At 47.9% G+C, this 12,256-nt stretch overlaps 1 protein-coding gene across 2 annotated transcripts in view; it reads right to left on the reverse strand.

Moving 5' to 3' along the window:
• The window catches only part of arhgef10 (Rho guanine nucleotide exchange factor (GEF) 10), a 51,093-nt gene that overhangs the window by 6,049 nt on the left and 32,788 nt on the right, over window positions 1–12,256 (reverse strand). For both annotated transcript variants that reach the window (XM_079751787.1, XM_079751786.1), the window contains 4 exons: window positions 11,541–11,776; window positions 10,937–11,094; window positions 6,584–6,726; window positions 2,945–3,119 (listed from right to left, as the gene is read on the reverse strand). In XM_079751787.1, the coding sequence (XP_079607913.1) occupies window positions 2,945–3,119; window positions 6,584–6,726; window positions 10,937–11,094; window positions 11,541–11,776 (712 nt within the window). The remainder of the gene's footprint in view (window positions 1–2,944; window positions 3,120–6,583; window positions 6,727–10,936; window positions 11,095–11,540; window positions 11,777–12,256) is intronic.

A 12,256-nucleotide genomic window follows, 5' to 3' on the forward strand; every position in this document is an offset into this window, starting at 1 on the left:
CACGATTTGGTGCATTGTGGGAAATAGCTCCCATGAAGAGAGAGGGAGGAACCTTTGTTTCAAAGAGTTCACTTGCTCTTGCAAAATCCCATCCACATGGACCCTACTTGGGACCAGGAGGTGGGGTGGTCTTGACCTTGATGGAGGTCAGGCAGGGGGCAGGGGGGGGACGGACGTTACAGGGTAGAGGGCCTGTGGTTTTAACAGGAAGTGAGCGAACAGGAAGTGGGCTCTGAGTGGTGCTACCTGCCAGGCTGGGTGGTGGGTGGAGGGCTTTCATGTGCAGTGTTTTGTTTTTTTGCTTCTCGTTCCCAGAACCAACCTCCTCTGGGGCGGGTATGGACTGCATTAGCTACTATAGGCATGGAATGGCCCAGAGCAGTCTTAAGCCTTTATCATTCACATCTGGATGAGGAGGAGGCCTCAAACGTCTGGCTCTGAGAGCCGCCTCGCCAGAGCGAGGGCTTCACCACACGCTCATCTGAATGTAGTTAGGGCAAACAATCGGTTTCCCCTCAGACCTGTACTGATAACCGTGTGGTATTTACAGGAAGACTCTGTACATTGAGCGAATCACTGCTACTCTAACCACAGCGTTTTTCGACTCCCCGTGAAATATCCACCATCCTTTGGGATGTATGATGTTCACCCACATCCTGAACAACTCATCAGTACATGTAGATTATGAATAGAGGTTGTTGGTTGGTTATAGTGTCCGACAGGGCTCTATTGGCTCTATATATATATATAAATAAATAGACCTCCATAACCGTAAAATGGAGGGCAGTAAGAAAGGAAATAGTTAGAGGTAATATATGGCTTATCTCAATTTTGGATTGTTTTTGTGTATCATCCAATAATGACATGATTTTAAATCGCACAAATGATTGAAAATAATAATACAAGAAGGATTGATTTGTTTTTGGTGCATGAAACCGGAGGTCTTCTGTTGTTATTCATGTCTGTTATGGTCATAACACGCCAGCCCAAAGCTAAAAGCTAATGATGCTGCTAAAACAACACTGTAGAACTGCAGGCTACCCATTAACTACTGACCACAACACACACACACACACACACACAAACACACACACCTTAAGCTCTTCTCGTCAAGAATGCAAGTGCAGTCAAGGTAATCTACACCCACATGTAGGTGTATACAAACACACAAACACAAACACACACAAACACACACACACACAAACACACACACTAAACCAAAGCTGTCCCTCTCAGAACAAACACATATATCAGCAGGCTGCTCTTGGTGTCTGATGAACAACAACAGTTAAGATGCATCATCTAATTACTATACAACCGCGCTCCGGGAGGAAGCTGTCAAAGTACCCTGATAAAACCAGGGAATGACCTCATCCTCAGGACAAACAGAGCAAGGAGAGAGCGCCACAGCTTGGCTGCATTATTCAGCATGCACACGGAAAGAGATGGAATGCACCCGAAATCATTCCGCAAAAAACTGCTACTCGTTGCCAAGGGGAACAAAGAATTAAAACTATAAATCAGGGATGTGCGTGTGGTGTGTGTGTGTGTGTGTGTGTGTGTGTGTGTGTGTGTGTGTGTGTGTGTGTGTGTGTGTGTGTGTGTGTGTGTGTGTGTGTGTGTGTGTGTGTGTGTGTGTGTGTGTGTGTGTGTGTGTGTGTGTGTGTGTGTGTGGTGGGGTGTTGTGCGTTTGTTTATGCTGGCAGACAGATTATTACAGTTCTTGGGGGCTGATCTAGCAGCAGGAGATTACATGTTCCGACACAGCTGTCTGCTCTGGTGGGACTAGCTGTCATGGTAACGTGACCAGCCATTAAAGCGGGACGTCCCGAGTGGTGTCTGGCTAGAGACCTCAAGAGACACCAAGTGCACCGGGGGAGAAAGACAGCGTCTTGTCCACCACGGCGAGTGGAAAACAAACGCACACATTCTAGTCTGATCTAACCGCCGCCATGGTAACAACGTGGATCAACGGCTAAGGCAAAAAGCTTCACTTCAAAAGGTGTTGTTTGCCGATTGCAACTTGCGCACCAATATTTTAATATATTAACACATGCGCCACAAAATAATACATGATCATGACTCATTTGCTTTTACTGAATCACTTGTTTACATCCAATTTCCATCAGAGCCCAACGTCTCTGACTTTTGTTTTGATGACTGCACGCTAAATAGCATGGCAATGTCAACATGCAGACCACCTTGGCGACAGGTTGTGCAGGCCTTTAAAGAGAGGAAATGTCTAAATAGGAATTCCTCGGATGGTGATTCAAGACGGAGATGCAGCAGTATCGTTGCGATAGAAAGGTGTGCCACTAAAATATACAGACGCATGCTGTCATGTCAGAAATGTTTGGCATGTCAAGGCCAAGATGACAACACTAGCGCGAATCAAGGTGTATCGCGACGTTCCAAGGCTTTCCGTGTTTAGACAAGAGGCTGCCTCGGACGGCTGACGGCAGCTTGACGAATGCGCTTTGAGATGAAAGCCCCCTGGATGATCACCCAGCCTGATGTCAGCTAATTACAGACAGACAGGCATCCGGTTAGACAACTCCTATTTAAAAACACATGAGCCCACAGGAAAACAAGCTCTGCCCGAGCGTTGGCGGAGGGAACAGAGGAGGAAGTGCTTGGGTTGGTATATTTGCCAGAACAATCAGAAGAGAGAATATCAAGGACGGTGCAAGGCTCCGGTTCACTCTCAAACACACCGCTTTTTTTCAGTCCGTCAGCATTCAGTATTGAGTGACACTGAAGGGCAGCCTGAATCGTTGCGGTTTCCGATGGAAGAACCACTGAACCACTGGTGCTTACATCTCTTAACCACCAGTGCTGCACCCTGTCAATACACACTTCCAGTAGGGTTCCCCATTACAAGCTACACTAACACTCCTTGCTTTATTATTGGGTAGCCTGTAGCAGCGCTATAGGTCAGTCCTACCGGCCAGGAGGTTGTGGACGGGCGTGGCGATGTTGATGTCCTGCAGGTGCTCCAGGGTCTCCGTGTGGAAGAGGCGCAGCGTGGAGCCCGAGCTGAAGGCGATCCAGATGCCCACGCCGGCTACCACCATGTGGGAAACCACCATGCCTTCCTCCTGGTGGGCCTCCAGCTGCCTCTGGGGGGGGGGGGGGGGGGGGGAGAGAGGGGGGTTAAGGGCCAGCGGTTGGATGGGTCTGGAAGCTCGACGGGGGGTTGAAGGCTTGCATTTCGTAAACTGAGCACTCACACGGCATTTCATTATGCAACTACTATTTCCCACAATATGCAGAGGCTTGACCTAAAAATGTCACTATTCTCAAGGAAGCCAAGTTTAACCGCAGAGGTTTCTATTATTTTGTGTGTTGTTGACAGTATCTCCACTCTATTTAAAGTGTAAGTAGCTTGCATGAATAAGCAGCCAGGGGGAGTAAATAATGAATGTCACCTGACAAACTAACAGGGCTTCTAAAAAACATTGAGTCTAATCATAGTCCAAGTTTCAGCAGGTACAAGTAGTTGATGCCCTCCCTGGAATTAAATACAATACCAACTGGTCGGCTGATAGTTGCCGACCTTAATATTAATCAGCTTAATAACAATAGCCTTGTGAAACTGCCACCATTATTATTTACAGTTATTTAACAGGGACCAGATTCCTTCTTCCATCCACCCAAACAGTTCAGAGGAGTGGGCTCCTCAATGGGGTCCCCCCTGTGGCCGCCCATTGGACAGCGGGGCCGGTGGGAGCCTTTGTTGGGCCCTGCCAATGACAACAAAGCCTGCCACTAACACAACGGCCAGGCCGGTGCAGGGTAGAATGTCACCGGTGGGGCCGAGGGGAATGAATGTGGGCACAGAGTTATCCAGGGCGGACGGGAACATGGCGGGGGCCCACGGGGATCTCTGGTGTAATCAAAGGGTTTCATTATTCATCCTGATTTCATATGATCTCCTCAAGTTCCTTCCTTGTAATGAGGGCCAAGGACATTTTTCATAAAACGTATTATTTTTATTAAAGTGACAAAAATGGGAATCGTGATTGAGCCATGGCAATGCGTTCAGCAGCACTATATTGAAGGCTGGCTCCGCTCCATCTGTGCCAGTTACGTAACCCCTCCACACTTCCCCAAAGCGGGGGCGGGTCTTTATTTGGCCAAGGAGAGCCCGTTCACAAGAGCTGCAAAGCAGGGTAGAAGGCTGCTCGGCAACGGAAACACACAGAAAACATTGCCTTTGGCGATAACCTTTGAAAAACCCACAGCTACCCATTGTATTGTCTCATGATAATCAGCCGCTCCCTGTTTCCCTCTTCTCCTTCACGTGAACTCAGCCGGGTCCCTCTCGCTCCCTTTACTCTTAAAGTTTCTCTCCCTCTTTATTCTCTACCTTATTAAGCCTTTGTCCCCTTGAGTCCACTACTCAGGGTTTGTGGTGAGCACTCAAAGGGACAGGGAGAGAGAGAGGCAGAGAGGCAGGGGGAGATGGAGAGAGAGTGAGAGGGAAAGAGAGTGAAGGGAGGGAAAGAGAGGGAGACAGACAGACAGACAGACAGACAGACAGACAGACAGACAGACAGACAGACAGACAGACAGACAGACAGACAGACAGACAGACAGACAGACAGACAGACAGACAGAGACAGAGAGCGAGAGACAGGTGGGCCATAATAAGCTTATTGGAGCTAACCAGATTATGCGTGTGCGTGTGTGTGTCAGAGGGATCATCTATTCCTGTCCAGGAGGTGCTCCTGGACTCCGATGGGACAGTATAGAGAACCATGGACATAGCTCCTTGGTATGCAGAGCGAGGTCTGAAGGAATGTGTGTGTGAGAGAGGTGGCATTACGCTTGGGCTTGAGGGCTCTTTAATACCATTGGTGAAGCTAGCAGTGAGAGTTGGCCAGCGCTGAGCAATTAGCTCACATTGCATTTAACATAGAAGTCTGTTGACTCAATGCTTTGAGTGGTCCTGTTCAAGCAACCCAGCTCCTTTCCTCTCATAAGAGCCTGTTGTAACGCCCAGAGCGTCTAATCAAGGGTTCCTTAATGATTCAGAGTCTGCCCCAGTTTCCTCACTAAGATAAACCCCAGTCTTTTCAACCTGCCTCTCTATTTCACCTACTTTCATTTATTAATGGGAAATGGGAAGTTCAGACCATAGAATACAATAGATAATAAGCTTGTTATTATTATTACATTATCAATAAATTTCATGTTAAATAAATCCAAATTTTTATTTTTTATTTCTTTCACACAGCCAAGTGTAGTTACATAAATAGATAACACTGCTTCCCTACTATCTAATCCCTCCCTGGTCCTAAGTGACTATGTTTCCATTGTATAAAAGATAGAGTCTTCTCAATTACACAATACTAACAGTGAAATGGTAGTAGTAAAGTCCTTCAAATATATGTGTTCAAATGAAATTGAGTAAATGGCGAATGATTAATCCTGTTGAACAAATATGCAAGCTCTTTTCCTTTGACACACACACCCCTTCACCCAGAACACACCCACACACAAACACACACACGTTTAATGGCTGAAGCTAGTAAAGCAGTGTAATGGTGGGTGGGAGCAGTAGGTGGGAGGCAAAGTGTTTCTGTGGTGTGGGATATTGACATGGGATGAGACTGTTGCATTGTGGTAGTGGATTCTACAGAGATGTAGGCGAAGCTCAGAGTAGGTCACTAACGTGGATAATTGCCCTGCCTCTTTGACCTGCACCACCCCTACCAACCCCACCGCCGGGAGAGAGACACTGCTTCCTCCGTATTCACTGACAGACTCGGCAGAAAGGGAATGGTACAGGTTGATGCAGTGATACTTTTAATGCATCTGTCCGATGGATAGAAGGAGGGGAGATCGTTCTTTATGCGTTTATTGCTTTGGTGTGGATTTGACTCTCACATGCAGCAAACCACTTCAAACCAGGGCTGTTGAACTCATTTGAGGTTGCAGGCTGTAAAAGACCAGATGATACTTCATTGGATACGGACAAATAACACTGATAAACTAGGATAGGCTTGAATATATAAAGCTATTCACAAAATTGGCCGGTATATTTGTACATTCGCCTGTGCGTATCGTATTGTACTGGCGACATCATTTAATTTAATTTCATCGCTACTTGCAGTGTGCACACGAGGCACATTGAGTATCCATTGACTTCAGTGAATATATATTTAATATAACATCTCGAAAAAATATCAACCTTCTTCTCTTTGACAGGGACATGTTGAAGAAGGCAATTAACAGTTTCTTTACATTCTGAATTATGAGTGGCCTAGTTTCCTTAAAATGGCAACTAGTGCCACCAAAGTTATTTTGGGATATACTACAATGAATATTGTATCAAATGAGTGTGAGACGATGATTGGAGTCACATTGCAGCCAGAGCCATCTGCATGCCTCACACTGACGCATTCACCTAGCTCGCTATCTAAATCTGTAGGGTTTACACAGAACAGAGTTGGACCCTGGCACTGGACTTTCCCCACAGACACCTTCAGCACACAGACGCCTACGTGGACGGGGTGATTCGTTGTGTCCCCGACCGGGAGAGAAGAGCAAACACGAGCGCTGCTGGTTGTGGACATACCTCCACAGAGTGCGTGTGGGTGCTGATGATGAAGACGTGTCCCCCGCAGGAGACCCACACGTGCTCCTCCACCACCAGCATGGCCTTGATGGGCAGCACCCCCAGGTTCAGCACGCTCGGCTGCTCCCAGCTCCACAGTCCGTCTGCAAAACATCACACAGGAAACTCTTCCAAAATGCACGTTTGTGTGGATTTTAATGGATCTTATTGGCAGCAACACGATTGGCCATCGAGAGGCAAACACAACACTTGCTGTAGCGATTTTTCAGTTAAGGACAATAACAGCTTCTGTCAACAACACAGGGTCGGTAGGCTCTGGAAATGTGAAAGCAATTAGAAAATGTCAAAGAATATTTTATTATTTCTTACTCTTTTGTTTTTGACACGACAGGGTCAAGGGAGAGCAATCAACGTTTTTATAACCGACCGAATGAACAGAAAGAGGACCTGCTGGTTAATGCCACGGCCATTCATCATGCTGCTACAATGGATGGAGTAGCCTTTGATGAACACCCTTACAGTGTTCCCTGTGAATATAAATGAGCTGTGAAGCATGAGGGTAAAGGACCCTGCAACACCAGCCCACCTACCCAGACACACACACACACTCACACAGATAGTGTTGTACACACACAGTTCATAACACACACACACACACACACACACACACACACACACACACACACACACACACACACACACACACACACACACACACACACACAGACACACACACACACACACACACACACACACACACACACACACACAGCTATTCCCTCGGGCTGTGTCAAATAAAATAAACACATTTCTCTGAGACATCTGAATTGCAGCATGTAGAAGCCAAGTTCTTTTATTGTTTGACCAGAAGTTGTGTAGGTTTGGTTCAATGGCCTGCACACCAGTATGACTATATATATAAACAGAAGCCACATCAAAGTGAATATCCGCTTAATATTGGGCCGGTTGGGGAATAGGAAATGACAGGAAAATACGCTCCCTGGGTAAGTCTGGAAAAGCATAATTAAACCCAACACTTCGGAGTGTCGAGTCGCAGCACTGAACACATTATTGTCATTTTCCCTCTGTCTCTAAAGTCTGGGAAACGGCAGTGGCTCTCCCTGAATCAGATCCCCTTCCCTAATGACCTCCCTGGCTCTGAATGGGACCAAGCTGGGCAGGAAGGGAAGAAGCTCTTTCCCTCACATCCACCACACACACACACTCACACACTCACACACTCCCCTGCCTGGCTAATCTGGGCCCTGGTGTGGAAGTGAGTGAGGTGGGAGGCACAAAGACGCCTATTGAAGAGAGGGGAGCCGGGGCGAGGAAAGCCGAGCTCGTTCTGGAGGATGCAGCGGTGCCCAGGGAACACGGCTAAATCCTCCACTGTGGAGCAGTTCTAATGGTGATACCCGCATCTGCTGTGTATATTGTTGTAATAATTAAACTGTGGGTATATTGTTGTAATAATTAAACCAACTGGGTGTTTGTGTGTGTGTGTGTGTGTGTGTGTGTAGCTCAATGATTGGGTGCATGTGTGCACGAGAGAGGTTATACATAAGGAAAAGCAGGGAAGGGGAGTGCACTTTGCACAGTGATGATAAAGCAGCTGTGTGTGGGCGTGTGTGTGTGTGTGTGTGTGTGTGTGTGTGTGTGTGTGTGTGTGTGTGTGTGTGTGTGTGTGTGTGTGTGTGTGTGTGTGTGTGTGTGTGTGTGTGTGTGTGTGTGTGTGTGTGTGTGTGTGTGTGTGTGCGTGTGTGTGTGTGTGTGTGCGTGTGTTTGTGGTTCAGCTCTGGAGGGAGCCTAGCCCAGTCCAGTGCTGGGATCAGCCACATTCCTCCGTGGCAACAACGGAACAAACCCATCACAACGGTGCTTTTAAACACACGTGTGTGCGTGGGCGTGTGTGTGTCCGTGTGTGGTTATGAGTGCATCATATATTGCTGCAGAACATAAACCAGGAGCCAGAGAGAAATCTGATTTGCCCACACCAAACTTTCAGTGAGAGATAACTGAACACACAAACAGGCAGAGGGGAAACAATTGAGGTCGTTTCTTTCCGTGTGGTCCATCTGGAGGGGCGTGCGACCTTTGCAGAGTGAGGACATATCCGCCTCTCTCTCTTTCTCGCTCTCCCTGGCTGTTTGTGTTGCAGACGGAGGCTGTGTGGTGATGAGGCATGACAACACAACCTGAGAGCTGAGTCACTCTGCACACAGGGACACACAGCGTACACACACATCAAACTAACCGCACACACTCACAAGTCGCAAGGATAAACACAGGCTACTCAAGTTCCTTTGTTATTCAAATGACAGATCACATCTCTCCAACTTCAGGGGGGTGACTCATTCTGCACAGCTCTAGTGAACGTATTGTTTCAATTGATTGGTGTCTAAGTGTTAATTGTGCTGTATCGGGCTGTGATTAGTGGTTGTGTTGATGGGTTGATTGTCTCGCTTCACGTAGTTGTAGCTGGTATTATTCCAGCACATCCTTCATCTTCATTTGAAATGGTCAATGTTGATTTTATTATTGGGCTTTGTCTTTAAATGTCATTGTTCATGACAATCATAATCATTATTTCTGTTAATAACCCACTTGCAGGTGATAATGTAGTGTTATTGCATGGATGTCAAAATCTACATAAACTACCAACTCGCGTCTACAAGTCGGTTCATGTTTCATGATGTGACAATGATGAGAACTACCTCCTAAATACTTTGTCATCTCAATGTCCATAATTTCCACATCGCAGTTTCATGCCTGGAAATAAGTAAAGCAACTTTTCCATTGTAATCCAGTTTCCAAGCCAATAACCCGCTTAATAAAGAACACAATAGTGGCGACTCTAATGGCGCTAGAGCCCTTCCATGGGCGATCAATGTTTACTGCAGTACTCTTGCGTAATCCCGCCGGGGCTGGCTTTAGGGTGGTGAAACAATATGAGCCCATGGGATTATAGAGGCAATTTTGCACAATGTCAGCCTCAGGTCTCCTTTATGTGTGACCGGGAGTGTGGGCGGGGACAGGATGGTGTGGGAGGAGCCGGACGGCTGCGCAGTCACCCGACCGCGCTGAGCCAAATGTCAGCCGGCTCGCCAGACAACTACAAACGGGAAAAGGGCAGTTGAAACCCTGCTGCCTCAGACAGACCCCCAGGGGAGATGTTTCCATTCAGGGGAATTAGAGAAATACAGATAAGGCAGATAAACTGAGGTTCTGTTTGTGTACAAGATATAACTGACATGCATGTATATAAATCTTCAAAAGCCACAGAGATGATGAAGCGAATGGGTAGTATCAGTAAGACCATGTATATAATATTCTATACCCTTTTCTGCACTATGTCTGTTTTGACCGATGGATCTTTAGTGACAAGTTCCGACGGGAAATAAAGGGGAAACCACAGACAGATTCGAGCTTTGAGACAGGAATGTGGTGGAAGGAGACTCTGAAATAGGTGGACCAAACATTCCTCTGCAGCTCTGTGTCTCATCCCGAGGAAAGAGCAGCTTGGCTGGTGAGGAATAGAGGCATCTCTCTCCCCCCCCCTCTTCCTGACACGTCGCTCCACGACAGCCAAGATGTCCCTTTCTCTGACTCTCCTCCACACATGAGATTGAGATAAAGGCCGAGCGAGAGAGAGAGGGATCCAGGGAGCAAGCGAGAGACACAGAGGAACAGAGCCATCACTTGTGCAGACACAAAAGCCGACCAGAGAGATGACAAAAACAACAATGAAGAAAGCAAAGAAAGAAAGAAAATGGGGCAGATAAAAAAAAACGGCTGTGGGAAGAGTTCAGTTCCTGAACCATTCCTGTGCTCGGTCCGGTATGATCGTACGTGTGTGAGTGCATGCGTGTGTGTGTGAATGCATGTGTGTGTGTGTTGAACTAGGTCAACGTCTAACCAAATGGCTTCTCCCCGACAACCGGTGCCATGGGGAACCGAACCCCCCGGCCTCAGACTCAACGGCCATCCCTGTGATTCGGTCTGAGCTGGGGGGGGCTCGCACTGGGTCCGACCTAGTAGGGTGGGCCCCCCACCCAAACGCTCCCTCGCAGACCGCTGTCCACCATTTTCAAACGTCAGACGTTTAATGGTTCATTCCACCCGAGATCACCGCAACCTCAATTTTAAATCAACTGCTGCCACCGTTTCTCAATGGCCACGTTGTTGTGTTTCTTTGCACGATTGATGTGATGGGCTCATAATCGCCGTAATTATGGCCGCCAAAATGTCAACAATCCTCGGAAAAGGTCAACAACCGCCATGGCAGACCTTTACAAAGGTGTTTTATTCACACACACACACGCGCACGCACACACACACACACACACCCACCTTGTTGTCTGGAGTAGATGGCCACAGAGCCGGTGACCAGGCCCGCGTAGAGACAGCGCCCCCGGTGGACCAGGCTGGTGACGGTGGCCTTCTCGGGGGTGAAGAAGTGCTGCAGGCGGACCTTCTTGGAGCGCTGGCTGCTCTTGTACACGATGACGCTGAGGACACATTCAACCACACGGGCGACCCATCGGTTCAGCCAGAAGACACACACTCCCTGCTGAGGTGTGCACAGTGAGACCTTCAGCAGAAACACTGATAGTGAGGACAGAGTGGCTCACAATGGGACCCAATGGGACCCAATGGGGCCGCAATTAAACTTTAACACATAACCTTGCGCAGAAAGATTGGGTTTTATTTTTGGTGACAAATACATTATAATTGAGAACAGGACACTAAACCAGATTTTCGCTGGACTAACATCAATGGAGACTTTTGTTTTTAACCAATCAGATGACAAATGAACATGTCTACCTCAGAAACGGTGCCGTCGATTGTTTAGCGGCATACATCCAATGCATCCAGACCCAGGTACACACACACACACACACACACACACACACACACACACACACACACACACACACACCCCTAGCCCCCTCACCTGCCCTCCTCCATGCCCAGGCAGACGGTGGGGGTGTCGCTGGCCCTCCCCGGGGGGCCCTGGTGGTGGCCCCCCTCACGGGGCGCGTCCCCGTTCTGCTGGGACGGCGGCTCGGCCGGGACGTAGGCCATGCAGAGGATGCGGGACTCCACGTTGAAGCACTCGGTCACCTTGGGGTTGGAGCTCTGCATGGCCACGATGGCGATCTGGCCCATCTGGTTGGTGCAGCTGGCCACCTGGGCACACGGATTGGTCCGATTTCTAAATGGTTTGTATTGGGGGAGGGGGGGGGGGGTAGCAACCCATCTACAATGGATCGGAGGATCTCTAGGCAGGATTTGTCAGGACTCTCCCTTCGTATGAATAACGTGAGCGTTTGTCATTCAAACGATTAAGTGATCATATTCCAAGTATCCAATATATTATGTTGAATATCACCACAGCACGGGCTGTCATCCCTAAAGCCTGGGAGGACATCGTGGCAGAATGTCGCTGTCAGCCTTTGTTGCTGTCAAAGCACATTCATTTTTGCCCTTGAGGGAAAAAAGTGACTGAATGATATTAAATCGCACAAGCAGCCACTAAAAAGCACTATTCACACTATCTTATTATTTGCACTTACCCCTCAAAGATCTAACAGTAATGGTACGCTCAAAAGGCTATTGATCGATCCTGTGCTTTCGGCTAAGTTGCCGTTTAATTATTCATTATTTGCC

Source organism: Pollachius pollachius, assembly GCF_949987615.1.
Source record: "Pollachius pollachius genome assembly, chromosome: 15".
In the NCBI taxonomy this organism is placed as follows: Eukaryota; Metazoa; Chordata; class Actinopteri; order Gadiformes; family Gadidae; genus Pollachius; species Pollachius pollachius.